This window comes from Panicum virgatum, chromosome 2N (genome assembly GCF_016808335.1).
Source record: "Panicum virgatum strain AP13 chromosome 2N, P.virgatum_v5, whole genome shotgun sequence".
Lineage (NCBI taxonomy): Eukaryota > Viridiplantae > Streptophyta > Magnoliopsida > Poales > Poaceae > Panicum > Panicum virgatum.
Window position 1 is genome coordinate 3,089,556 of NC_053146.1, and position 27,314 is coordinate 3,116,869.

General features: G+C 45.1%; 3 protein-coding genes and 1 long non-coding RNA gene across 8 annotated transcripts; 3 read left to right on the forward strand and 1 right to left on the reverse strand.

The window, feature by feature from the left end:
* The first annotated feature begins 843 nt into the window (after window positions 1-843).
* LOC120663056 lies at window positions 844-3,734 on the forward strand. Its single transcript, XR_005670294.1, has 4 exons — window positions 844-1,970; window positions 2,045-2,245; window positions 2,825-3,070; window positions 3,159-3,734. It is a non-coding gene; the product is annotated as an uncharacterized LOC120663056 (long non-coding RNA).
* Window positions 3,735-9,539: 5,805 nt separating this feature from the next.
* On the forward strand, window positions 9,540-14,191 carry LOC120663057 (disease resistance protein PIK6-NP-like). Of its 2 annotated transcripts, none has more exons than XM_039942089.1 (2): window positions 9,540-10,406; window positions 14,051-14,191. In XM_039942089.1, the coding sequence occupies exons 1-2, from the start codon at window positions 9,574-9,576 to the stop codon at window positions 14,115-14,117; spliced, it is 900 nt and encodes a 299-aa protein (XP_039798023.1). In that variant the 5' UTR covers window positions 9,540-9,573; the 3' UTR covers window positions 14,118-14,191. The 2 variants fall into 2 exon arrangements, with proteins under 2 accessions (XP_039798023.1, XP_039798024.1); XM_039942090.1 differs by lacking the exon at window positions 14,051-14,191 and adding an exon at window positions 11,970-12,014 and having other exon boundaries at window positions 9,542-10,406.
* A 5,257-nt stretch (window positions 14,192-19,448) lies between these two features.
* LOC120663058 (disease resistance protein RGA5-like) lies at window positions 19,449-26,789 on the reverse strand. 4 transcript variants are annotated; one of them, XM_039942094.1, is made up of 5 exons: window positions 26,614-26,789; window positions 23,650-24,542; window positions 20,793-22,086; window positions 20,539-20,698; window positions 19,449-19,953 (listed from the first exon to the last, which is right to left on the reverse strand). In XM_039942094.1, the coding sequence occupies exons 2-4, from the start codon at window positions 24,480-24,482 to the stop codon at window positions 20,585-20,587; spliced, it is 2,241 nt and encodes a 746-aa protein (XP_039798028.1). In that variant the 5' UTR covers window positions 24,483-24,542; window positions 26,614-26,789; the 3' UTR covers window positions 19,449-19,953; window positions 20,539-20,584. The 4 variants fall into 4 exon arrangements, with proteins under 4 accessions (XP_039798028.1, XP_039798027.1, XP_039798025.1 ...); XM_039942093.1 differs by having other exon boundaries at window positions 20,539-20,692; window positions 20,793-22,863; XM_039942091.1 differs by having other exon boundaries at window positions 20,793-22,863.
* Window positions 26,053-26,583, forward strand: LOC120659132 (disease resistance protein RGA5-like). The gene has a single exon (XM_039937185.1). The coding sequence runs from the start codon at window positions 26,053-26,055 to the stop codon at window positions 26,581-26,583; it is 531 nt and encodes a 176-aa protein (XP_039793119.1).
* Window positions 26,790-27,314: the final 525 nt, after the last annotated feature.

Here is a 27,314-nt window from a genome sequence, read left to right on the forward strand (position 1 = left end):
TCCAGACGTGGCGTGCAGCGGCGCTACGGGGTAGAGAAAGGGGGCGCAAGGTCCGGGAGCAGGGAAAGGAGCGAGGCAAGAGCCCGGGTGTGTCATTTATAGGGTGAGGGAGGGAGAAGGAAGGCCGGGAAAGAGAAGGGGCAACGGAGCTCGATGGCCAGTCTTGATGGCCATAATGGCGGCAACGGTTACGACCGAGGGAGGGGAGGAGGCGAGGGGATGGTGGCGGCACAGATAGCGGCATCAAGGCGGGCTCAGGTGGAGATGGAGGCGAGCGGGCGTGGGCACTCGGGTAGGCGATAGTACGCGCGGCGGTGGGGAGCTGGGCAGCCGAAGGTAGAAGAGGGGTCCGATATGCGGGCCCCACCTGGCGGTGAGAGAGAGCAGGAGGGAGGCGAGTTGGGCCGGGAAGGCGAGTTGGGCCAGGTGGGCTGTGCGCGAGAAAAAGGGTGGGATGGGAAAAAGAGGGTTTGGGCTGGGCTGGAAAAGAAAGATGGAGAGAGAGATGTTTGTTTTTTTAACACAAGAAAAAGATACATTTTTTTGAACATGCCAAATAGGTCTTTTGAAATTGAAACATTTACTTTTTATAAAAAATGATTTTGGGTGTTACAGCTGGATCTCAGTGGATCGTGGCAGCAAGGCCACTCTACCACTTTCAATGCCCCGTCTTGTATTTAAGTCGTCCGCAAAGGATTCAGCCCACCGCCCGTGAGGAAGGGAGCTTCGTGGCGGCCTGCCAAGACACGTCGGCCAGACAGGCTGAGCCAATGGCACAGGCCCTTGGGGCGCGAACGTCCTAATGTGGGTCGGGGCGAGCGGTAGGCACAGGCGCCGGTTGCTAGCTTGGATTCTGATTTAGAGGTGTTAAGTCATAATCCGACACACGGTAGCTTCGCACCACTGCCTTTTCAACCAAGCGCGATGACCACTTGTGTGAATCAATGGTTCCTCTTGTACTAGGTTGAATTACTATCACGGCATGGTCATCAGCAGAGTAAAACTAACCTATCTCACGACGGTCCATACCTAGCTCACGTTCCCTATTGTTGGGTGAACAATCCAACACTTGGTGAATTCTGCTTCAAAATGATAGGAAGAGCCGACATCGAAGGATCAAAAAGCAATGTTGCTATGAGCGCTTGGCTGCCACAAGCCAGTTATACATGTGGTAACTTTTCTGACACCTCTAGCTTCAAACTCCGAAGGTCTAAAAGATCGATAGACCACGCTTTCTCGATTCGTATTCGTACTGGAAATCAGAATCAAACGAGTACCCCCCCATGCAATGGTGGAGCCACCAATACAGCAGGGTGAGGCAGCTAGCCCAGCTACTGCCGAAGCAGATCCCGACTCCCCATGGTGTTTTTAGTCGGCCGGAGGCGAGCAGGAGGTCGGAGAAGTGAGCGGTGGCGGCGTTCTGGCGAGTAGGAGGTCAGAGGAGGAAGAAGGAAAAAGAAGGCCGGCTTGGGCCATCGCTGGTGAAGTGGTGGTTAAGTGGAAAAAGCCCATGACCCAAATAACATTGGCCCAACAGCAAACCAAAACATTCACCTCCACCGTTTCCCCCTTCTCGCTGGCTCTGTGTCGCCTCCGACCCCCCTGTCCCATTTGTGTCCACTCCTAGCGGGCGGCCACCAAAACCCTAGCCGCCGCCCCTTCGGTTGCCAGATGACAGAGCCGCCGCCCACCAGCCCGCGGCCATTGCCGCTGTCCTGTGGGCAGTGGGGGATTCCATGGAGGAGTAGGAGGGCCAAGACAGCAGGGGAGCAAGCCCCCCCTCCCCCGCCCCAGGAGTGGCGTGGATGCCACCGCCGCTGTTGGGCACTTCCGTGAAAGAAGGGCGGCGCCGGTACCACCTGATGCTGAGGAGCAGAGCACGGTCTCGACCGGTGCTGGCGTTGGGCGAGGGCATGGCGCCCCAAATCGCCCCTGTCTTCCAATCGGTGAGAAGAAATTGGTGACAAGAGGTAAAATCTCCCCTGTATTTCAATTGAATTGGAACTCTTAGCATTTATTCATATGCTCAATGTGATTTTTGTAGATTTGAAGAGCTTCTTTTCTAGTGTGAGTGTCAGCTCTGGTCCTGATGCATTCGGGTGCCCAAGTACCCGGGAAAGTGAAATTGTGGATCAAGATCAAAAGCAGGTCCAAGTCCAATCTGTGGTTGTTGATGTAGAAGAAGCATTACCTGAGGTTGGGGCAGATCTAGCAGAAGCAAATGTGGAAGAAGAAGAGGATGAAGGTACTGCTCTTATAATGACATTTTACTCAAATGTCCACTTTATTTCTGGTCTAGGACTTCGGATACCAATTGCTAGTTTCCATCCTAACATTAGAGATGATTTTAAGAGGGCCTATTTGTTGAAGGGTCCGACCCAACCAAAAGGTCATTCATTTCCTCTCAGCAATTTTATGGCCTTTAGAGCATAATGGTTTGATGATTATGATTGGCTAGAATATAGTGTGTCAAAGGATGCAGCCTATTGCTTTTATTGCTTTCTTTTTAGAAAGGAAGTCAATCATGAAAAGTTTGGTCATGAAGTTTTTCGTAAGACAGGGTATGACAATTGGAAAAATGCAGCAACTAGAGGGTTCCAGATCATTGCTGTGTTGTTAAAGGTTGCCATAACAAAGCTAGGAGGTGTGCTCATGACTTTAAAAATCAAAGGGCAAGTGTGTCATGAAAACTTGAAAGGAACACTTTAACTTCTGAATAGCGATATGAAGCTCGTGTGACTACTGCTATAGATATTGCTAGATTTCTCATTACCCAGGGTCTTGCATTCCGTGGGCACAATGAATTAGATACTTCCTTAAACAGGGGCAATTTCTTAGAGATGCTTGAATGGCATAAGAGAAGGGACCCTAAGGTGAAGACTGCATTTGACCATTTGTGTCCAAAAAATGCAAAAACAACTTGCCCAGAAATTCAGAAGGACATAACAGACAGTTGTGCAAAAGAAATCAGCAAAGTAATAAAGGAGGAAATTGGGGATAATCTTTTTTCCAATCTCATTGATGAATCTCGTGATGTCTCAATAGCAGAGCAAATGGCTATTATTGTAAGGTTAGTTGTTACACAAGTAAATCAGAATTTTTTATTATTGATCTCTGCTATACTATTTATTAATACCAATATTATCATTTTTTTGCAGATTTATGAACAAACAAGGAATGGTTGTGGAAAGGTTGCTAGATTGACTGAAATATATGATCAAGATTTCTCTGACCTAGAACGTTCTAATATAAGAGATCAACTTGAGACCTTTGTCATACATATGCGAAGAGTTGATTTTTTCAAAGATTGTCATAATTTGGGAAGTTTGGCTATATAAATGGTTAAACATGAAAGAGATATTACTTTTCCATTAGTCTTTTGGCCCATTAAGTTAGGATTGCTTCTACCATTAGCAACAACATCGGTTGAAAGAGCTTTTTCAGCTATGAATATAATCAAGACAGATCTACGAAATAGAATGAATGATGAGTGGCTTCATAGTTTGATATTGTGCTACATTGAGAAGCAAATTTTTAGAGACCTTGATTCAGAAGAAATTAAGAAGATATCTCAAGCTACCAAGAATCGTATAGACTTGCCCAGGCTACCTAGAAAACCTAGACTTGAATAGTTTGTGTTAGTAGAATATGTGTTGAAAAAATTATGTTATGACATCTTAAACCTTTGTATCTAAAATTTATTTGTAGTTTGGTGATTTACTGTCGTTATTTCAGTATAAATGTTGCATGTGAATGTGGAATGTTTTTTTGGCACTTGTGTTATGCTCGTCGTGCGAGTCTGCCCCAGCTAAAAATTTCAGCTAGCTCCGCCGTTGCCGTCGTGTATAGGGTGACAGTCATCCAAAACCGACACCACGAGCATGCTTTGCCTGATCCTGATGGGAGACAGCCCCCATAGGAAGGAAGGAGGGTCGGGTGGGCTAGGCGCAGTCCCCGGAGTCAACATCGCCTTGGGGCAAGGACGCGGTAGGTGGCGTACGCATCCTGAGTGCCACAGTGACACGTGCTGTTACCGAGCCATACGTCGCTCCGCTCGCAGCCGCCCGGACGGCCCGGGACGTGGCTACACTAGGGATGCCACAACCCTAAAATGGCTGATGCGACCGGACGGCCCGCCCATGACGTCAAGAGGATCATCATGAGCTCTAAGCGCAGGAATTTACACGGCGGGACGGCCCCTCACCCCCTCCCCCCTAATCATTGGACGGCGATGTACGACAACCCCGTCTACAAGCTTGCTCCTTTTCTATCTCTTCCTGCTTGTAACGTTCCATCTCTTCCACATATAAAAGGGATGGCGCGATCCCGTGACCGGGACAAAGCTCTCTGCGCAACTGCATCCGTTGAGAAGTTGTTAAGCTCACCTAAGTTCTTAGACACACACGAACACATACATACTTGGGAGTTCCTCTCTTGCCTAGTTATAACACGTCTTGTGCGTGATAACACGAGTGGCCGACTTGGACTAAGAGCATTCCGTTCGAACCAGCATAAATCCTTGTGTTCTTCACGCTCACTATCCCAGCTTGACATGTAATGCAAATTTACAATTCGGCGGATCGAAACATTGACAGCTACGCTAGCAGTGCGCGCCGGGTGAAGCCTGTGCCGAGGCGGGGCTTCCCTGGCGGCCTGACGACCGAAAGCAGAGCCATTCTTGCATTGCCCCTAGTTGTCTTCGGCGATGGACAGCAACAGCGGCAGAGCCATCTTCACGTTGCTGGACGCTGCCCGATGTGCCAAAAACATACTAGTGTTCATGTTCTTACGTGGGTGCTTAGCTCATGTAGAACTTCATGCTGACAATGTGTTAGAAACCAGGGTTTTTCACACACTCATGAACATAGCACACATGAACAGGAAGAGAGTTCTGTATTCATTCTTTCATTTTATTGTTACATACACTGAGGGTAGTCTCCTATTTATAGGAAGAGGAGGATGTCATGCAATGTGAACTCCCTGACTTTGTTCTCCCTCTTTTATTTAATTAGCCACATTCAGAGTCACATGTTCACATTTGTTCATTGACATTGATTCATACAGTTCCATCAGCGAATCGATTACTAGCATTGCAGAAAAAAGGGGAAAAGATAAAAGAAACCTAGAAAATGCAATAAAATCTACAAAAATTTTATTATTTCTATATTTCTTTATTTTTCTGGTGGGGGAGTAGAGAACTCTGCCCATGCAATTTTAAGGTAACACTTAATTTCGCATAGCTGCTCCCAAGCCCAGGAAAAGGAGGAGGGGCTACCCATTGGTCAGTTCAACCACAAACATGCTAAGATTTGAACAGTGCTGCATCGGAGGACAAACAATGTCTTGATAGTATTTTTACACAAATGCGAATCTATTGTGCGAGAGAATGTATTTTTTCTTTTAGTTTTTTAGCAAATCACGGTAATGCAAAACATTTCCTCATTGTTTATGGTAGGAAATTATCAAGTCGTTTCAAGTGTCAGAGGGCCTCATAAAGCTAACTTCAGCCTGGGACTATATATCACAATGGTAGAGAGTCGGATTTTAAGAAACGAAAAATACGGTTCATTTCATGCTCACTGCACTGTCGGCTCTTCCCTCCCCATCCCTGGTGACCGGCTCCCGTGCCCTCACTCCACCCTCGCCGTGGCACACCCAGCTAGCCTCGAAGCAGGGGCGGATCTAGGGGGGGGGGGGCTAGGGGGATTAAGCCCCCTACCTCCCCAAGATCCATAGATACCCCCCTAAGCCCCCCCTTCAATTTTGGCATGAAACAATGAAGAAGAAGATGGGTGGAAGAAGAAGAGAAGAGGAGGAAGAAGAAAATAGTAGATATGAGTCCCCTCTAAATATTGAGACTAGATTCGCCACTGCCTCGAAGCAATGGTGGACAGATACAGCCACGGTTGGTGGCCATGCCCAATGGCACAGTACATCATGGCTTTGCGGCTGTAGGCTCTTTTTTTTCTTTCTCACTTTTCGATGAACCTTTTGAACTGCTTTTATTTATTTAATAAATTCTAGTAGGGCCGTGCCCCTCCTGATTCCCTAAAAAAAAGAGCTGGTGACCTCGGCAGGGCGGCCGAGATAGCACGACATGGTCACATGGCTAGGCACAAGCACGACAACAGTGTCGTACCAGTGCCGTGCGTTCCTGTTGGCACATGCACGACAACATGGTCACATGGCTAGTTCAAATTGAAGAATCACGAGAAGAGTTGAGAAAAACGAAGAGTTCACATGGCCGGCCCAATGCTTCAGTATCACATGGCCGGGCCAATGCTTCAATATACAATAGCAGAGAACTAAGTTTCAATACACTATCTTATATAAAAAAAAGAAGCTTCAATACACCACACCTACCGCACAGCAAGCAAGTAGATATAGTAAACTATATCATCACTTGGTTCAATTTACCCCCTAATTGAATTCGTCTTTTTTATTTCTCTATGCACAAGTGGAATTTTAAATTCAAATTTTACAAGGTGGTAGTAGACATCACAAAGAATGTCAAAAAATATATTGTGAATTTTTATCATTATTTTTTCATATAAATTTATATTTCAATGATTAATTTATTATTAAATGCACTACCCCGTCAAGACGCTGATGAAAAAAACATGATGCATATTTTTAAACATATTTCATGATGTCTACCACATCTCACAAAATTTTAACTTAAGATTCACTTGTGCATGGAGAAACAAAAAAGATAAAATGTGTTAGGGGTATATATTGAACCAAATGATATAGTTTAGAGGGCAAACTAAACCAAAAAATAGTTTGGGGGTAATTCGGACTTTGGCCATATTTGAGGGTAGTAATTTGGATTTTTTTTCCTATAGTAAATATAGGTAGAGTGGCCAGTCTTGAGAGTTCACCATCCAAGGATGTGGTTAACTAACCGGAGTTCCATCTGCATTTTTTTTCTTGTTGTATTGTACGAAGTAGCCTGGCGACCCATGCATGGAGGCCATGTGAATGAGCACACCGAGGCCCGTAAATCTATACGGCGCCATGATGGCCAGTGCACTTGGCATCTTAAACAAAAATGAAATTCTACCCCGTCAGGAGTAGTATAAGCTCAAAGTCACACGAGATAGGCAGGCCTCCCCCGACACCCCCATGTTGACAAATGAAGAATCCCGAGGAGGAGGTGAGGCATGCCAACAAACAATAGACATATACAGTAATACAGAAGCACTAGCGCTTCTTCAGCCCCCACACCCACACGCTACCACAGCAATCTTGAGAGAGAGCTCACCGGCGGCAGTCATGGATCTGGTGATGGGGGCGATGGGAAACCTCGCCCCAAGCTGTACCAGCTGCTCAAAGGTGAATACGAGCTGCAGAATGGTGTGAGGAAGAAACTCATGTTCCTCCATCAGGAGCTCGTTGATATGCTCTCAGTGCAATAATGGCCACGCTGACTGCGTCAAATGCTCTCTTCGTATCAATCGGAAGTGCTGGTGATGCGACCAACCGATTCGCGACGTCCATATAGCGCATAGTGTTTCTCCGAAAGGTAGTGTCATCACTATTGGATGGAGATTAACGACGTATACTTGTTTCGAAATAAAGATTTTTTTAGCTTATAGATAGTTTCAATGTGAGCCTGAATAAATACATCACTAGAGTGTCAAAATAATCAATTCATAATAAAAAAATCTATTATAATTCTTTCATTAGTTCATTATAAAAAAATTAACTATCCACATTATGGTTATATCTACTACAATAACATGTTTTGTCTACACTCATTCTAAAAATTTCTACTATCCACATGCTCATCTGAATCTAAAAATAAAAAATGTGCTACATTCATTTGTAATATATAGAAAATGATTGAAAAATATGTCTATAAATTTTTCATATTCAACCTAGCCAATAAACCCACTCCCACATTCAAGTCATCGGTTCTATATATCTCAAATCATTGCATAAATCAAAGAAATCACACTCATCCTCACTATTTCTAAAAGTCTCAAATTTCTCTAACTATAGAGCATAAAACGAAGAATAAAGACTATCATTGAAGAGAGGATGAAGTTGCAAACCTTTGGCATACTTGGACAACTAGAACACTCACTAAAACTAGAACAAATGGTGGCAACTCTCTAAGGGAAGAACAACCCCGAGCTCGAGCTTCTCTGGTGAAATGGCACTGGCTCGGGCTCGGGGAGGAAGAAGGGTGGGCTCGGGCTCCAGCCGGTACTAACGCGCCACTTTTAGTACCGGCTGGAGCCACCAGCCGGTACTAAATTTCCTCACGGCAGTTTAGTACCGGCTGGTGGTTCCAGCCGGTACTAAACTGTCACTAGCTGTCGGTGGCGGACTTTAGTACCGGCTGGAGCCACCAGCCGGTACTAATACGCTCCCAGGGCCACAGTTCCTTTGGCCCGGTACTAAATTTGCACGTTAGTACCGGGCAAAGCCGTGACCGGTACTAACGGCCGCGGACGAATGTGCGTTTTTCCAGTAGTGTCCCCATCCTTGGTGACCGGTCCCGTGCCCTCACTCCACCCTCGCCGTCTCTTGCGGTCAGATCTGGCCTGGGCGGAATCAGCCTCGGCAGCGGTACACCCAGCTGGCCTCGAAGCAATGGTGGGCAGATACAGCCACGGTTGGCCGCCATGCCCAACAGCACAGTACATCATGGCTCCGCTACTGTAGGCTCTTTTTTCTGTCTCACTTTTCGATGAACCTTTTGAACTACTTTTATTTATTTAATAAATTTCAGTAGAGGCACTCCTGATTCCCAAAAAAAAAAAGAGCCGGTGACCACGGCACGGCGGCCCGAGATAGCACGGCATGGTCACATGACTAGGCACATGCACGTGCCAGTGCCGTGCGGTCCTGTTGGCCATCTATTAGTTCAAAATGAAGAATCACGAGAAGAGTTGAGAGAAACGAAGAGTTCACATGGCCGGGGTGTCTACCATCATCTCACAAAATTTTAACTTAAGATTCCATTTGTGCATGGAGAAACAAAAAAGATAAAATGTGTTAGGGGGTATATTGAACCAAATGATATAGTTTGGAGGGCAAACTGAACCAAAAAAATAGTTTAGGGGTAATTTGGACTTTGGTCATAGTTGAGGGTAGTAATTTGGATTTTTTTCCTATAGTAAATGTAGGTAGAGTGGCCAGTCAGTTCACCATCCAAGGATGTGGTTAACTAACCGTGAGTTCAATCTGCATTTTTTTTCTTGTTGTATTGTACGAAGTAGCCTGGCGACCCATGCATGGAAGCCATGTGAATGAGCACACCGAGGCCCGTAAATCTATATGGCGCCATGATGGCCAGTGCACTTGGCATCTTAAATAAAAATTAAATTCTCCCCCATTAGGAGTAGTATAAGCTCAAAGTAACACGAGACATGCAGGCCTCCTCCGACACCCCCCATGTTGACAAACGAAGAATCCCGAGGAGGTGAGGCAAGCCAACAAACAATTGACATATACAGTAATACAGAAGCACTAGCACTTCTTTAGCCCCCACACCCGCTTCTTTAGCCCCCACACCCACACGCTACCACAGCAATCTTGAGAGAGAGCTCACCGGCGGCAGTCATGGATCTGGTGACGGGGGCGATGGGAAACCTCGCCCCCAAGCTGTACCAGCTGCTCAAAGGTGAATACGAGTTGCAGAATGGTGTGAGGAAGAAACTCGTGTTCCTCCATCAGGAGCTGGAGAGCATGAAGCCTGCCCTTGAAAAGGTGGCACAATTGCCGTGGGATCAGCATCACAAGCAGGCCAAGGTCTGGGCGTGTCAGATGAGGGAGGTGTCCTACGACGTAGAAGATCTACTCGACACCTTCCTTGTGCGTGTCCAGGGTTCTGAGCCCGCTGACCAGAGCAAGCTCAAACGCGCCCTGAAGAAGATGGGTGGCCTGTTCGGCAAAGCCAAGGCTCGCCGTGACATTTCTAGTGCCATCGAAGACATCAAGAAGCAACTCCAGGAGGTGGCTGACCGGCGCGACAGGTGCAAAATCGACGAGATGGTGGCCAAACCTGCTGACACTTCGGCAATTGATCCTCGTCTTGAGGCTATGTACAAAGAGGTGACTCAGCTCATTGGTATTGATAAGTCAAGAGGTGAGCTCCTATCAATGCTTTCATCGCCCCAGGGGAATGAGGTGTCCCATGAGAAGATGAAGATAGTTTCAGTTGTCGGAGTTGGAGGATTGGGCAAGACAACTCTTGCCAAAGCAGTGTATGATGAGCTTAAATCGCAATTTGATTGTGGGGCTTTTGTTCCGGTTGGTCGAAATCCTGACGTGAAGAAAGTCCTAAGAGACATTCTTATAGATCTTGACAAGAAAGAATTCAGGGAGCCGAAATATGATATATTGGACGTAAGGCAGCTCATCAACGAACTCAAAGATTTCCTCCAAAGCAAGAGGTATGAATTATTAGCCATTTTCTGATACTGCGCGCTGCAAATTAAGAGTGTATTTTCCACTGTAATTCTATCATTAGTGCAGTATAGAATTATTTTGTTACACCGGTGCCAACAACCCAATAGTGCCAAGTTTGGTATGCTTACATGGTTTTAAATAGCGGGCTATAGCCCCACTATAGCCCCGCTATAGCCTTCTTAGAGAGTCTCCGCTACGCTATTTGTATTTGTGCCACTATGGCAGCTATGGAAGCTAATTGGGTTATAGTTGTGCTAAATGGCATAGCTTTAGCGCCGCTATAGCCTTATACTTAGCTCGGTGCTACTGCTTTGGTCGTTTTGACAACTGAATATTTGATTGTATTAATTTTGTTGTATTGTCAACTTAAATAATGTTCCTGTAGCCCTAGAAATATATTTATGTTTATGAAATTCCCTAATTACTATGTTTTTGTGCATCTATTACTTGTATTTTCCATGGTTCAGTATTAAACCGCTATTTTCCATAGCCCGCTATAGCCTCTTAGCCTTGGAAAAAATACGCCGCTATTTATCATAGCCCGCTATTTAAAACCATGTATGCTTACCATTTCATGCATATATCTTTGGATCTTAATTAAAACCTTAACTAATTATTACGAATGTTGTTAACTTATTATCGATTGGTCAAAATGTACAATGTAATTCTTTGAAATGATGATTTTCTTTTAAATCCTTCATCTAGTCATAATAACTCCTTGTTTTGTAGATGGCTTAGACATATTTTACTAACGGAGGCTCTTGACATGCAGATATTTTATTGTTATCGACGATGTATGGGAGACAAGATATTGGAAGAAAATAGAATTGGCTTTGGTTGAGAATGACAGAGGAAGTATAGTAATCAAAACTACACGTAAATCAGAAGTTGCCACCGGTGTTATTTACCAGCTACCACCACTCTCAGATGATGACTCCAAAAAGTTGTTATACACAAGGCTGTTTGATGGTGGAGGTGAATGTCCTGCAAATCTTCCTGCCGAGGCATTTAAAAAGATTATGAGAAAATGTGATGGTGTACCATTAGCTATCATCACAATGGCTAGTATGCTTGTGGGTAAAAAAAGGGAAGATTGGCTTGCTGTGTGCAACTCTTCTGGTTTCTATCGCTGTAATGATGGCGGCCAGCAAGCAGATGATACTGAGTGGATATTGTCTCTTAGCTACTATGATCTGCCTATGCATCTAAAGACTTGCTTATTGTATCTAAGTGTGTATCCCGAAGACTATTTCATTCCGAAAGATTTATTGATATGGAAATGGATAGCTGAAGGTTTCGTGGAGACGAAAACAGGAACCAGCTTGTTTCAGCGGGGGGAGGAATACTTCAATCAGCTCGTAAATAGAAGCATGATCCAGGCAGTCAGGGATGAGGATGAAGGTGGGGACATACGTGGGTGCCAAGTTCATGACATGGTGCTCGATCTCATCCGTGGGTTGTCATACGAAGAAAACTTTGTGACTATCTCAAATGATGACAAAGTCACGTCACCTTCAGGAAACAAGGTGCGCAGATTAGCTCACCAGAACAGAGTGATGAAGCAATTAACCCAGCAGGAAGATGATACGGGCATGGCAAGAGTGAGGTCATTGGTTGCCAGTAGGTGTGATATTGGAAGTTGGGTCTTGCATCCAAGCTTCAAACTCTTGCGTGTGCTAGCTTTAGAGGGCTGCAACTGTGAAAGATACGGAGATATGGTATTTAAAGGCTGGCAGGGTCTTAGCTTTGGAGATCTACTTCATTTGAGGTACCTTGGGCTACAACATACATATGGTATTTATGAGCTCCCGGAAGAAATAGGAAAGCTCAAGTTTCTACAGATACTTCAACGCAGCTGGTCTGCCTACGTGGTGGCTTCCATACGTGCGCGCCGGATGGGTTGCTGAAGAAGCTGACGTCATTGGAGGAGCTGCATATACGTATCGACAACCTGAATGACGAGTCCAAGCGGCAATTTGTGAAGGCCCTCGGCAACCTGAGCGAACTCAGAGTGCTTCACGTTTTTGGTTCTTTGAAAGGGACGGTGCAGTCGGATCTAGCGCAGTCGCTAGGGAATCTCCACAAGCTCCAGCATCTATCACTACGGTATGGTAAAGCCCCAAGGGGGGAGTGGGACAGGGTGGTGCTTTCGCAGCATCTCCAAATGTTGATAGTACAAACAGTAGTGCTCCGTCGGCTGCCATCATGTATTAGCCCTGCGCGTCTCCCCAGCCTCTGCTACTTGAACTTGTTTGTGGATGATATAGACGAGGCCGGTCTGCGAGCCGTGGGCGGGTTGCCACAGCTCCATCGACTCGATCTGTCAACGCCTCGGTCGTCGATGGCTTCTTCCACAGCAACTGTTGTTATTGCCGGCGATGGCTTCTTCCAGAAGTTGCGACATTGCAGATTCTTCGGCTGGATGGTGCAGTTTGTGGTCAACGAGGACTCGGCTTGTGTTTCATTTAGCCTCTGGAAGGGAAAGCAGCAGGGTGCTCTGGCAGCCTTTGGTTCCAGCACAGAGGACGAGTCCTCCAGCAGATCAGTCCCACCAACCGTGATGCCAAATCTGCAATACCTCAAGTTTCGTGTCCCCGTCAGGGCCCTATACAAGGATGGGAACGATAGCTGCCACAGCCTGGGGTTGCACTGCCTCCCTTCGCTTCGCAGAGTCACAGTATATGTCGAGTGTGAGGGTGCCTCTCCTGATGAGGTGGAGAAAGCAGAGGCTGAGCTGAGGCACGCAGCACAACTCCATCCCAACAGCCCCATACTTGATCTCCAAAAACTGAATGAAGATGAAATGATACCACACTCAACGGGTCAAATCGGCGATAAGGTACATACCAGATGCTCTGCTCACTTGGGTTCGTATGTGAATTCAACAATTTTTTATTTTTTTATACTGACGATCAAATTCCTTCCCGCTTCCAGTCCAAGGATGTTGATGATTTGTGTGAGGAGGAAGAGGAAGAGGAAGGTGAGGTCTCATCTGCTGGCGATGAGGTCGTTGCCACGGAGTTAGGAGCCGATCCCACCAGCGCTTGAATCGGTTGGACGCAAGTCATCCTTATTTCCTTCCCGTAGTATAAATGTAAGCACACTCATCATTTCAGCCGCATGCGTTCTATTTCTACATTATTATTATTTCTTCATCTGTTTCATGTTCTTCGGTTTCTTCGGTTGCACTACCTTCTTCCATGTTAATAGTCCGTCTGGATATCAGTTACTAGCATGCATGTTTTCAATGTTCCTCACTTCGCTGGCAAACAGACTGTATTTCTTACTTCCTCGAGGTATACATATAATTAATTAAGGAAAAGGTCCAACTTACTAATCTGCTGAAGATTCTCTTACTTCTACCATAATGTTTTTGCTTTGGTCAGTTAGATTGCATGCCGCATTATACCCTATTTATTGATCTTTAATAATTGCATTAATGCACAAGTTAATAAATCTCTTGGCAGCCAATCCTCGGCATATCAAATTTTGTTCAGTAGTATTGCACATGTCCGATCCGTTCTTGTGGCTGAGTTCCATTTCCGATGACTTTCGTTGCTCATTAACGTTGGTTTCAGGGTGTGCAAGATTTTATGTTTCTTGACCACCTTCCCCTCTGCCCTCGCAGGTCCAGCTTGGCTTGCTCAATGGGAGGACTTAATTTCACCACGTTGGAATTGTGGCACTACATGTGACCTGGCGCAAATGGGGCCTTCCTGTCTATTTTTGTGTGTGCATGTGCTTCTTAGCTTAGAAAAAACCAAAAAAACAAAAAACCAGAAAAAACATAAAAATGCAAAACCTAAAAACTACAAAAAAATGCATTATCCTATATTTCTTTTTTTGGGGGTTCATTGCTTCTTAGCTTAGAAAAAACCAAAAAAATAGAAAACCAGAAAAAACAAAAAAATGCAAAACTTAAAAACTACAAAAAATACTTTATTTCTTTTTTTTGGGTGGGTGGGTAGGGAACTCCGCCTATGCAACTTGAAGTAACATTTAATTTTGCATAGCTGGTCCCAAGCCCAGAAAAAAGGAGGAGGGGCTACCCATACACATTGCTGAGATGCTGTAACACTTTAACCGTTTGGTCATATGGTTCTGTTCCCATCGTTCTTATAGTTTTATGTCTATTGGTCCGTTCCACAACAAAAATGTTCTCAGATTTAAATAGTGCTGCATCCTAGGAAGAAAGATCGTCATAGAGTATGTCTTGATGGTGCTTTTGTGAAAATACGAATCTGTTGTGCGAGAAAAAAAATTCTTTTCATTTTTAGTATATTACAGTAATGCTGAACTTTTGATTTTCCCATGGCTATCTTAGGATGCTCTTACTTTTAGGGTTCGAAATCAGTGGCAGTGGCGGAGCCGGGACATGCCGCTGCCACCTCCAGGCGGGACGGATCCATAGACCTCTGGACCCCGGAGGCTGCCCTCGGCGCAGTCAACGCCGACGAGGAGATGGGATCCAGCCTCGACGCCTGCCGGTCTAGCCACGGTGGCCATGGATCTAGCAAGGTGGGTTGTTCCCTCCTCTACTTCTCCAATCTCCAGCACACCCCGCTCTTCGTCCCCCATGAGCCCGGCCCCTCTCAATCCCCTCCTGCTCCAGGTATGCCCTCCCTTTCTCTTCCCTTTCTGCTGTGGGTAGGTCCCTGACTAGGTGTGTGATGCGTCTTGGGTCGTTTCGGTAATGTGTTCGATGATATGCCTCCGAGGTTATCCTTGCATTGGTTTGATAATTTGTTAGTTCCCATTCACAGATCAGACAAACTCTAGGTAAAAGGCCTCTAGCTCCTCCTTGATGTGTTGTATTTGTGCAAATTGTTCCTGTTCTGAATAATCTAGTTCTTACACTTGGTATGTGATGAAGAATTATTTATAAGCTCCAGAACATGCTATATGTGAAGGTGTATATACTCTAAACCTGTGCTTGTATAGGCTACAAAATAAGCATTTGACCTGTATTGAAAGTATTCTCTATATGGCTCAAAAAGTTTGGATGTTCTGTTGAGAACATTTGTTTGTTGACAGAACATATTCTCTATATGGCTCAAAAAGTTTGGCATCTTTCTTGTCCTGAACATGTTTATGCAAGTACGATCTCTGCATATCCATCTGGTACTTATCTGAATTATATTGTGGATCCATGGCTTAGTTTTTATTTGGACATGAGCCTACTGTCAATAAAGAAAACTGATAGTAAGGACCCAATAATTTTCACTTCTTTTGGTGCCCCTCTGCGCTTCATCCTGATCTTAAATTCTGCTTAATCGTAGATGCAATTCATGCACAATTGAGCGAAAACTCATTGATAACCGTCTCTGTTGCTGAAGATATATCATAAAACATGAATATAGCTTTGTTCTAGGAAGCATTATGTTGCTCTTTCATTGATAATCGTCTTTCTCAATGCACGTTCATGGGATGCAGCTGTAAAAAGCTTTCCCAGGGAACACCAGATATAACCCGGTGATCTTTCTTGTTCCAAAGTTTATTTTGGTTGCTTGTTTATATATTTTCTTGCACCTGTATCAGCTTTATGTGGTATCAAGATTAATTACTATATTGCTGCTATGTTTCTCTTTATCAGCCTATTGCAGCTTGGCTTCTGGCAATTGCTATGATGTATGACGGTGTATCTTTGTTAATCCTTTTTCCGGTATTGAATACACTTGGAGCATGAATTACCTTCTGAACCTTCTATCACTTGAGTTTCTTTATAACATATCATTGCTGGTAGCATTTGGTGCAGAAAAACTGACAATTCGGTTTGGTCTACAGGTTATGGTTAAAAAGGGCCCATCTTCCCCTCCTTTGTTTGTTCCTGCATCCCCTCCTCCCTTATTCTGGTGACTATGTATGACTTATTTGTTGCTGTCGATGCCAATTGTGTGAGATACATCTGAGAAAGATTTTTTTACTAAGCACTTGTGCATGCCGATATACATCTGAGAATAATTTTTTTACTGAGCACTTGTCCATGCCGATGATAACAGTTTGGGCTTTGCTACGGTACACCCATTACCTCCTAGGAGGTAAGATAACAAAAAAATCTGAGCCAATTTCAAGAGAGACAAAATAATTAATTAAAGCTGATAATTGCTATAATCAGCGTCTCATCTGCATGCATGCATGCAGTTTGTTTTAGATTGGTTGTAACCGACAACAACAAATGCACATTTCTTGGAAGGCTGCCTTGAGATAATTTTGGATCGGGGAAATTAAGTGGGAGATGCCTGTTATTTTTTTTTTGAAAGCGCTAGTGCATCGTCAGAATCAGAGGTGTATGTATACGGAGTCTTCAAATTTCATCGGAATTTTGAGATGGACTCCACCTCATGTTGGGGAGGGGCCCGGGGTGTAAAAACATGTCACGTTACCTCATTTTGGGGAGGGGGGGGGGTTACACGTTTCATGTACGTCCATGAGGGAAAAAATAGTATTATTACAACTGACCCATCTCATATCTATTATAAGATCTATTACATATTTAGATCACACGGCATGCCACTTTTTTTTTCTAGCAAATCCATGTCAAAAGGTATGATTATCAAAATGTCATGTAACGAGATGGCAAAAGAAGAAAAAAAGAAGTAAATTTACATGCAATGTGCTCATGGGTATGTTACGTGATTGGAGGGGGAAATGTTTCTTTTCTCAATCTAATTCCCATAGCCGGCACATCAGGTGGAAAAAAAAACAGGAATCTGAGATCTCAACTTTTTTTCCCACTAGGAGGGGCAACGAATCATGCATGCAATATACGGTAGATCTAATTCTCTATTTTCTAATTAAAATCTATAAAATAAATATTAAAAGTATTACCTCCTAAGAGGTAATATGACATTAGATCAACGGTCCATATTCATTTCGGTGTACCGTAGCAAAGCCCAAACTGTTATCATCGGCATGGACAAGTGCTCAGTAAAAAAATTATTCTCAGATGTATATAGGCATGCACAAGTGCTTAGTAAAAAAATCTTTCTCAGATGTATCTCACACAATTGGCATCGACAGCAACAAATAAGTCGTACATAGTCACCAGAGTAAGGGAGGAGGGGACGCAGGAACAAACAAAGGAGGGGAAGATGGGCCCTTTTTAACCATAACCTGTAGACCAAACCGAATTGTTAGTTTTTCTGCACCAAATGCTACCAGCAATGATATGTTATAAAGAAACTCAAGTGATAGAAGGTTCAGAAGGTAATTCATGCTCCAAGTGTATTCAATACCGGAAAAAGGATTAACAAAGATACACCGTCATACATCATAGCAATTGCCAGAAGCCAAGCTGCAATAAGCTGATAAAGAGAAACATAGCAGCAATATAGTAATTAATCTTGATACCACATAAAGCTGATACAGGTGCAAGAAAATATATAAACAAGCAACCAAAATAAACTTTGGAACAAGAAAGATCACCGGGTTATATCTGGTGTTCCTTGGGAAAGCTTTTTACAGCTGCATCCCATGAATGTGCATTGAGAAAGACGATTATCAATGAAAGAGCAACATAATGCTTCCTAGAACAAAGCTATATTCATGTTTTATGATATATCTTCAGCAACAGAGACGGTTATCAATGAGTTTTCGCTCAATTGTGCATGAATTGCATCTACGATTAAGCAGAATTTAAGATCAGGATGAAGTGCAGAGGGGCACCAAAAGAAGTGAAAATTATTGGGTCCTTACTATCAGTTTTCTTTATTGAAAGTAGGCTCATGTCCAAATAAAAACTAAGACATGGATCCACAATATAATTCAAATAAGTACCAGATGGATATGCAGAGATCATACTTGCATAAACATGTTCAGAACAAGAAAGATGCCAAACTTTTTGAGCCATATAGAGAATATGTTCAGTCAACAAACAAATGTTCTCAACAGAACATCCAAACTTTTTGAGCCATATAGAGAATACTTTCAATACAGGTCAAATGCTTGTTTTATAGCCTATACAAGCACAGGTTTAGAGTATATACACCTTCGCATATAGCATGTTCTGGAGCTTATAAATAATTCTTCATCACATATCAAGTGTAAGAACTAGATTATTCAGAACAGGAACAATTTGCATAAATACAACACATCAAGGAGGAGCTAGAGGCCTTTTACCTAGAGTTTGTCTGATCTGTGAAGGGGAACTAACAATTTATCAAACCAATGCAAGGATAACCTCAGAGGCATATCATCGAACACATTACCGAAGCAACCCAAGACGCATCACACACCTAGTCAGGGACCTACCCACAGTAGAAAGGGAAGAGAAAGGGAGGGCATACCTGGAGCAGGAGGGGATTGAGAGGGGCCGGGCTCATGGGGGACGAAGAGCGGGGTGTGCTGGAGATTGGAGGAGTAGAGGAGGGAACAACCCACCTTGCCAGATCCATGGCCACCGAGGCTGGACCGGCGGGCGTCGAGGCTGGATCCTATCTCCTCGTCGGCGTTGACTGCGCCGAGGGCAGCCTCCGGGGTCCAGAGGTCTATGGATCCGTCCCGCCTGGAGGTGGCTGCGGCATGTCCCGGTTCCACCACCGCCACTGATTTCAAACCCTAGCACCGTCACGAAGAAGAAGGCGGCCTCGGGAGAAACCCTAGATGTGCCCTGCGCGCCTCTAGGGAAGGGGGCGCCTCTAGAGAAACCCACTGAATATTTATGTGGTAAGGTAACAGCTCCAAAACTTGAAAGCAAATCAACGGTAGGTGGCGAGAATACTCCACGACTGAAGCTGACGAGTTAATAATGAGGTAGCTTAGCTTGATGATGAGGTCTTGTGACACTTGAAACGGTTTAATAATTTTCTATCTACCACTAAAAGTAAGAGCATCCTAAGATAGCCATGGGAAAATCAAAAGTTCAGCATTACTGTAATATACTAAACAAAAAGAAAAAAAAATTCTCACACAACAGATTCGTATTTTCATAAAAGCACCATCAAGACCTATAGTCTATGACGATCTTTGTTCCTAGGATGCAGCACTATTCAAATCTGAGAATATTTTTGTTGTGGAACTGACCGATGGGCTTAAAACCATAAGAACGATGGGAACAAAACCATATGACCAAACAGTTAAAGTGTTACAACATCTCAGCAATGTGAATGGGTAGCCCCTCCTCCTTTTTTCTAGGCTTGGGACCAGCTATGCGAAATTAAGTGTTACTTCAAGTTGCATAGGCGGAGTTCCCTACCCACCCACCCCAAAAAAAAGAAATATAGAAATAATGCATTTTTTTGTAGTTTTTAGGTTTTGCATTTTTTTTCTGGTTTTCTGTTTTTTTTCTAAGCTAAGAAGCAATGAACCCAAAAAAAGAAATATAGAAATAATGCATTTTTGTAGTTTTTAGGTTTTCATTTTTTGTTTTTTCTAGTTTTCTATTTTTTTTTGTTTTTTCTAAGCTAAGAAGCAATGAAAGTACATGGACCCACAAAGATAGACAGGAATGCCCCATTTGCGCCAGGTCACACGTAGTGCCACAATTCCAACGTGGTGAAATTAAGTCCTCCCATTGAGCAAGCCAAGCTGGACCTGAGAGAGGGAAGAGGAGAAGGTGGTCAAGAAACCTAAAATCTTCCACACGCTGAAACCAACGTTAATGAGCGACGAAAGTCATCGGAAATGGAACTCAGACACAAGAACGGATCGGACATGTGCAATACTACTGAATGAAATTTGATATGCCGAGGAGTGGCTACCAAGAGATTTAATTTGTGTATTAATGCAATTATTAAAGATCAATAAATTGGGTATAATGCCGCATGCAATCTAACCTACCAAAGCAAAAACATTATAGTAACATATTCATGGCATAACATCCAAGAAGATGGTAGAAAAAGAATAAAATAAAATAGACCGAGAAGTAAGAGAATCTTCATTGGATTAGTAAATTGGACCTTTTCCTTAATTATATGTATACCTGGAGGAAGTAAAATACAGTCTGTTTGCCAGCGAACTGAGGAACATTGAAAACACGCATGCTAGTAACTGATTCCCAGACGGACTATTAACGTGGAAGAAGGTAGTGCAACGGAAGAAACCAAAGAAAATGAAACAGATGAAGAAATAATAATAATGTTGAAGTAGAATGCAGGGGTCCGAAATGAGTATGCTGACATGTATGCTACGGGAAGGAAATAAGGATGACTTGCGTCCAACCGATTCAAGCGCTGGTGGGATCGGCTCCTAACTCCGTGGCAATGACCTCATCGCCAGCAGATGAGACCTCACCTTCCTCTTCCTCTTCCTCCTCACACAAATCATCACCATCCTTGGACTGGAAGCGGGAAGGAATTCGATCATCAGTAAAAAAAAATAAAAATTGTTGAATTCACATACGAACCCGAGTGAGCAGAGCATCTGGTATGTACCTGATCGCCGATTTGATCCGTTGAGTGTCGCATCATTTGATCTTCATTCCATCGATCTAGATCGAGCATGAGGCTGTTGGGATGGAGTTGTGCTGCGTGCCTCAGCTCAGCCTCTGCTTTCTCCACGTCATCAGGAGAGGCACCCTCACAGTCGACATATACTGTGACTCTGCGAAGCGAAGGGAGGCAGTGCAACCCCAGGCTGCGGCAGCTATCGTTCCCATCCTTGTATAGGGCCCTGACGGGAACACGAAAAGCGAGCTCTTGGAGATTTGGCATCACGGTTGGTGGGACTGATCTGCTGGAGGACTCGTCCTCTGTGCTGGAACCAAAGGCCGCCAGAGCACCCTGCTGCTTTCCATTCCAGAGGCTAAATGAAACACAAGCCGAGTCCTCGTTGACCACAAACTGCACCATCCAGCCCGAGAAAATGCAATGTCGCAACTTCTGGAAGAAGCCATCGCCGGCAATAACAACAGTTTCTGTGGAAGAAGCCATCGACGGCCGAGGCCTATGAAGATTGAGCCGACGGAGCTGTGGCAACCCGCCCACGGCTCGCAGACCGGCCTCGTCTATATCTTCCACAAACAAGTCCAAGTAGCATAGGCTGGGGAGACGTGCAGGGTTAATACATGATGGCAGCCGACGGAGCACTACACTTGGTAGTATCAAACTATGGAGATGCTGTGAAAGCACCACCCTGTCCCACTCCGCCAATGGGGCTTCATAACTTTGTGATATCTGCTGGAGCTTGTGGAGATCCGACTGCACCGTCCCTTCCGAAAAACCATAAATGCGAAGCACTCTGAGTTCGCTCAGGTTGCCGAGGGCCTTCACAAATTGCCGCTTGGACTCGTCATTCAGGTTGTCGATACTTATTCGCAGCTCCTCCAATGACGTCACCTTCTTCAGCAACCCATCCGGCGCGAGCGTATGGGAGTCACCACGTAGGCAGACCAGCTGCGTTAACTGGCAAACGCCAAATGGCAGTACCTGTATGCCAGAATTGACCAAGTCAAGTATCTGTAGAAACTTGAGCTTTCCTATTTCTTCCGGGAGCTCATAAATACCAGATGCACCTTGTAGCCCAAGGTACCTCAAATGAAGTAGATCTCCAAGGTGCTTAAGACCCTGCCAGCCTTTTTCACAGTTGCATCGCTCTAAAGCTAGCACACGCAAGAGTTTAAAGCTTGGATGCAAGACCCAACTTCCAATATCACACCTACAGGCAACCAATGACCTCACTCTTGCCATGCCCGTGTCATCTTCCTGCTGGGTTAATTGCTTCATCACTCTGTTCTGGTGAGCTAATCTGCGCACCTTGTTTCCTGAAGGTGACGTGACTTTGTCATCATTTGAGATAGTCACAAAGTTTTCTTCGTATGACAAGCCACGGATGAGATCGAGCACCATGTCATGAACTTGGCACGCATATATGTCCCCACCTTCGTCCACATCCCAGACTGCCTGGATCATGCTTCTATTTACGAGCTGATTGAAGTATTCCTCCCCCAGCTGAAACAAGCTGGTTCCTGTTTTGATCTCCACGAAACCTTCAGCTATCCATTTCCATATCAATCTATCTTTCAGAATGAAATAGTCTTCGGGATACACACTTAGATACAATAAGCAAGTCTTTAGATGCATAGGCAGATCATAGTAGCTAAGAGACAATATCCACTCAGTATCATGTGCTTGCTGGCCATCATTACCGCGATAGAAACCAGGAGAGTTGCACACAGCAAGCCAGTCTTCCGTTTTTTTACCCACAAGCATACTAGCCATTGTGATGATAGCTAATGGTACACCACCACATTTTTTCATAATCTTTTCACATGCTTCGGCAGGAAGATTTGCAGGACGCTCACCTCCACTATCAAACAGCCTTGTGAATAACAACATTTTGGAGTCATCATCTGAGAGTGGTCGTAGCTGGTAAATAACACCGGTCGCAACTTCTGATTTACGTGTAGTTTTCATTACTATACTTCCTCTGTCATTCTCAACCAAAGCCAATTCTATTTTCTTCCAATATCTTGTCTCCCATACATCGTCGATAACAATAAAATATCTGCATGTCAAGAGCCTCCGTTAGTAAAATATGTCTAAGCCATCTACAAAACAAGGAGTTATTATGACTAGATGAAGGATTTTAAAAAATCATCATTTCAAAGAATTACATTGTACATTTTGACCGATCGATAATAAGTTAACAACATTCATAATAATTAGTTAATGTTTTAATTAAGATCCAAAGATATATGCATGAAATGGTAAGCATACATGGTTTTAAATAGCGGGCTATGATAAATAGCGGCGTATTTTTTCCGAGGCTAAGAGGCTATAGCGGGCTATGACAAATAGCAGTTTACCACTGAACCATGGAAAATACAAGTAATAGATGCACAAAAACATAGTAATTAGGGAATTTCATAAACATAAATATATTTCTAGGGCTACAGGAACATTATTTAAGTTGATAATACATCAAAATTAATACAATCAAATATTCAGTTGTCAAAACGACCAAAGCAGTAGCACCGAGCTAAGTATAAGGCTATAGTGGCGCTAAAGCTATGCCATTTAGCACAGCTATAGCTCAATTAGCTTCCATAGCTGTTATAGTGGCACAAATACAAATAGCGTAGCGGAGATTCTGTAAGAAGGCTATAGCGGGGCTATAGTGGGGCTATAGCCCGCTATTTAAAACCATGTAAGCATACCAAACTTGGCACTTTTGGGTTGTTAGCACCGGTGTAACAAAATAATTCTATACTGCACTAATGATAGAATTACAGTGGAAAATACACTCTTAATTTGCAGCGCGGAGTATCAGAAAATGGCTAATAATTCATACCTCTTGCTTTGGAGGAAATCTTTGAGTTCGTTGATGAGCTGCCTTACGTCCAATATATCATATTTCGGCTCCCTGAATTCTTTCTTGTCAAGATCTATAAGAATGTCTCTTAGGACTTTCTTCACGTCAGGATTTCGACCAACCGGAACAAAAGCCCCACAATCAAATTGCGATTTAAGCTCATCATACACTGCTTTGGCAAGAGTTGTCTTGCCCAATCCTCCAACTCCGACAACTGAAACTGTCTTCATCTTCTCATGGGACACCTCATTCCCCTGGGGCGACGAAAGCATTGATAGGAGCTCACCTCTTGACTTATCAATACCAATGAGCTGAGTCACCTCTTTGTACATAGCCTCAAGACGAGGATCAATTGCCGAAGTGTCAGCAGGTTTGGCCACAATCTCGTTGATTTTGCACCTGTCGCGCCGGTCAGCCACCTCCCGGAGTTGCTTCTTGATGTCTTCGATGGCACTAGAAATGTCACGCCGAGCCTTGGCTTTGCCGAACAGGCCACCCATCTTCTTCAGGGCGCGTTTGAGCTTGCTCTGGTCAATGGCCTCAGAACCCTGGACACGCACAAGGAAGGTGTCGAGCAGATCTTCTATGTCGTAGGACGCCTCCCTCATCTGACGCGCCCAGACCTTGACCTGCGTGTGATGCTGATCCCACGGCACTTGTGCCACCTGGTCAAGGGCAGGCTTGATGCTCTCCAACTCCTGATCGAGGAACTCGAGCTTCTTCCTCACACCCTTCTGCAGCTCGTATTCACCTTGGAGCAGCTGATACAGCTTGGGGGCGAGGTTGCCCATCGCCCCCGTCACCAGATCCATGACTGCCGCCGGTGAGCTCTCTCTCAAGATTGCTGTGGTAGCGTGTGGGTGTGGGTCAACCTGGTAATGGTTTGAGATCCGGACCATATAAGAGTTAGAGTCAATATGCCATATCACAGATCAAAATCAGAAGTACAGCTTACAGTAATACATGGGGTTAGGAACACGCAGAATGAGGGGCTAGCAACCAGAGTGCGAGATCGAGCTAGGAATCCATGAGGCTAGCAGGATTCTTATCGATCCATGGGAGAGGGGAGAAGTATCCAGTGGATCTACGGGGATCTACGGACAGACGGATGGGGAGCTTCACCTTGCAGACGATATGGAGCTAGTGCCGGAGCAGCAGACCGTAGTTGCGATGGATGCTGCTGGCCAGTGAATTCTCCACGAGGAGCACGACGCGGTCGGAGATCCAGGGTTCCAGCTTGAATGGGTCGCAGCTTGAGTACGCCTTGCCGGCAGCCTTCTTAGCGCCCGGCATGTCCTAGTACGCCATGCGCAGCTGCTGCGCTGCTGCCGCCGTTGCTGAGCCGAGTAGGATGAATACGTCCAAGGTGTTGAACGTGACTCGATCGGATACGTATATATGAAACAAACAATAGAGATTAGTTGTGTACTCTTGCTCAACCGGCCGCGTGACTGGCACTCTGTCTGCTAGCTCTTCTCTCTCCTCTCCTCTCTCTCTCTTCCTTTCTCGATTCTCCCTTCCCCAGTTGTGTATTGATCGGCTACAATACAAGTGGACTGACATGTGGCTCCACTGTAGCTGCTGTTGCATTTGGGATCGATCCGACTCAGTTAGAAGGATATGCACAAGGTAAGAGGTTAAGAGCCTTTTGGTACAGGATAAATGACACGGTGATAGAACCGAGACATTTTGTCTCGTTTCATAGTACTGATTGGAAATCAGTATCGAGACATTTCCTCTTCTGCTCGGCAAATGGCCAATTTTCTAGTAGTGGGATTAGGTAGCCATGGTGGTACGTCGCAAAGCAGGAGATGGGTTTAAGTTTTACTTAAACTACCTAGTGTGTTGCTGTCTCCAAGGTGTTGAACGTGACATTATCGGATACGTACAGATGAAAAGAGTAAAAAACAAGAGAGATTAGTTGTGTACTCTTGCTCAGCCGGCCGCGTGACTGGCGCCCTGTCTGCTAGCTCTTCTCTCTCCTCTCCTCTCTCTCTCTTTCTCGATTCTCCCTTCCCCAGTTGTGTATTGAGCGGCTACGATACATGTGGACTGACGTGTTGTTCCACTGTAGCTGCTCTTGCATTTGGGATCGATCCGACTCAGTCAGGGGGGATTAGTCGCCTCACTCACCTACCCTGCTAGTGCTAGTAGTCCATCTCTTAAGCAAGCTAAGGTAGAGTAGTCTCAAGAACAAGAACAGCCATCGTCCACGCACCTAGCTCTCCTCCGTTGGAATTCATGCGTCATGGAGAGAGCGATTGTGAGCGCAGCGGCCGGAGTAATGAGCTCCGTCCTCGGAAAGCTGGCGGATCTGCTCCACGAGGAGTACAAGCTTGCCAAGGGCGTCCGCAAGGACATCGAGTTTCCGAGCTGAGCGCCATGAACGACCTGCTGTACGTGCTGGCGGAAGTCGAGGAGCTTGACGCCATCAACAAGGGGTGGCGCGACAGGGTGCGGGAGCTGGCCTACGACGTCGAGGATTGCATCGATCTCTCCGTCGCCCGGCTCGGTCGTGCTGACGATGCCAGAGAAGCAGGTCGCCTCGGTGCCAAGCTGGCGCGCAAGTTCAAGAAGATCAGAGTGTCCCACCAGGTCGCTCACCAGATCAAAGAGCTCAAGGATCGTGCCATCGAGGAGAGCAAGAGGCAGAAGAGATACAAGCTCGACGGCCTCGTCGGTGCTTCTCCTAGCAACAAGGTTGACCTCCGGATGCGCGCGCTATGGGAGGAGACCGAGAAGCTCGTCGGGCTCGACGGACCCAGGGATGAGATCATCCGCTGCCTGATGCCAGAGGGAGAGGAGGAGCCCTCGCAGCAAGTCAGGGCTCTGGCCATCGTTGGGTGTGCAGGCCTGGGCAAGACCACTCTCGCCAATCAGGTCTACCAAAAGATTAAAGGAGATTTCGAGTGAAAAGCCTTTGTAACGGATGGGGAACTTCACCTTGCAGACGATGTGGAGCTAGTGCCGGAGCAGCAGACCGTAGTTGCGGTGGATGCTGCCGCCCAGCGAGTTCTCCACGAGGAGCACGACGCGGTCGGAGATCCAGGGCTCCAGCTTGAATGGGTCGCAGCTTGAGTACGCCTTGCCGGCAGCCTTCTTAGCGCCCGGCATGTCATAGTCAGGGTTTACAAAACCGGTGGGAACCGGTCTGGTTTGACCGGCCGGTCAAACCGGTCCGGTCCAGTTTCGGTTTGGGCCGGTACTAAACCGGCTCAAATTCAAAATTCAAATTTGAATTCAAAAAAAATGAAAAATTTCCAAAAAATTCCTAAAAATACTTTAAGGTGTGACGAATCTAATGGTGTCAAATTTTCTCAAAAATTCTTTCGTTTAACATACTTTTTGGGCATTTAAAGTTAAACCAAAAAAGAAAAAGAAAAAAAAACGAGACGGCCCATTAAGGCCCACTTGGTAAACCGTTCAAACCGGCCGGTATACCGTTCCAAACCGGTTACACATGCGATTTTAAATTTGGATTTGAATTTAAACCGGTCAAACCGGCCGGTAAACCGGTCTAACCGGCCGGTATACCGGTACGAACCGGTTGAACTGAGTTTTTTGAATTCAAATTTGAATTCGACCGGTACCGACCGGTTTCCGGCCAAACCGGACCGGTATACCGGTACCGGACCCCGGCGGTT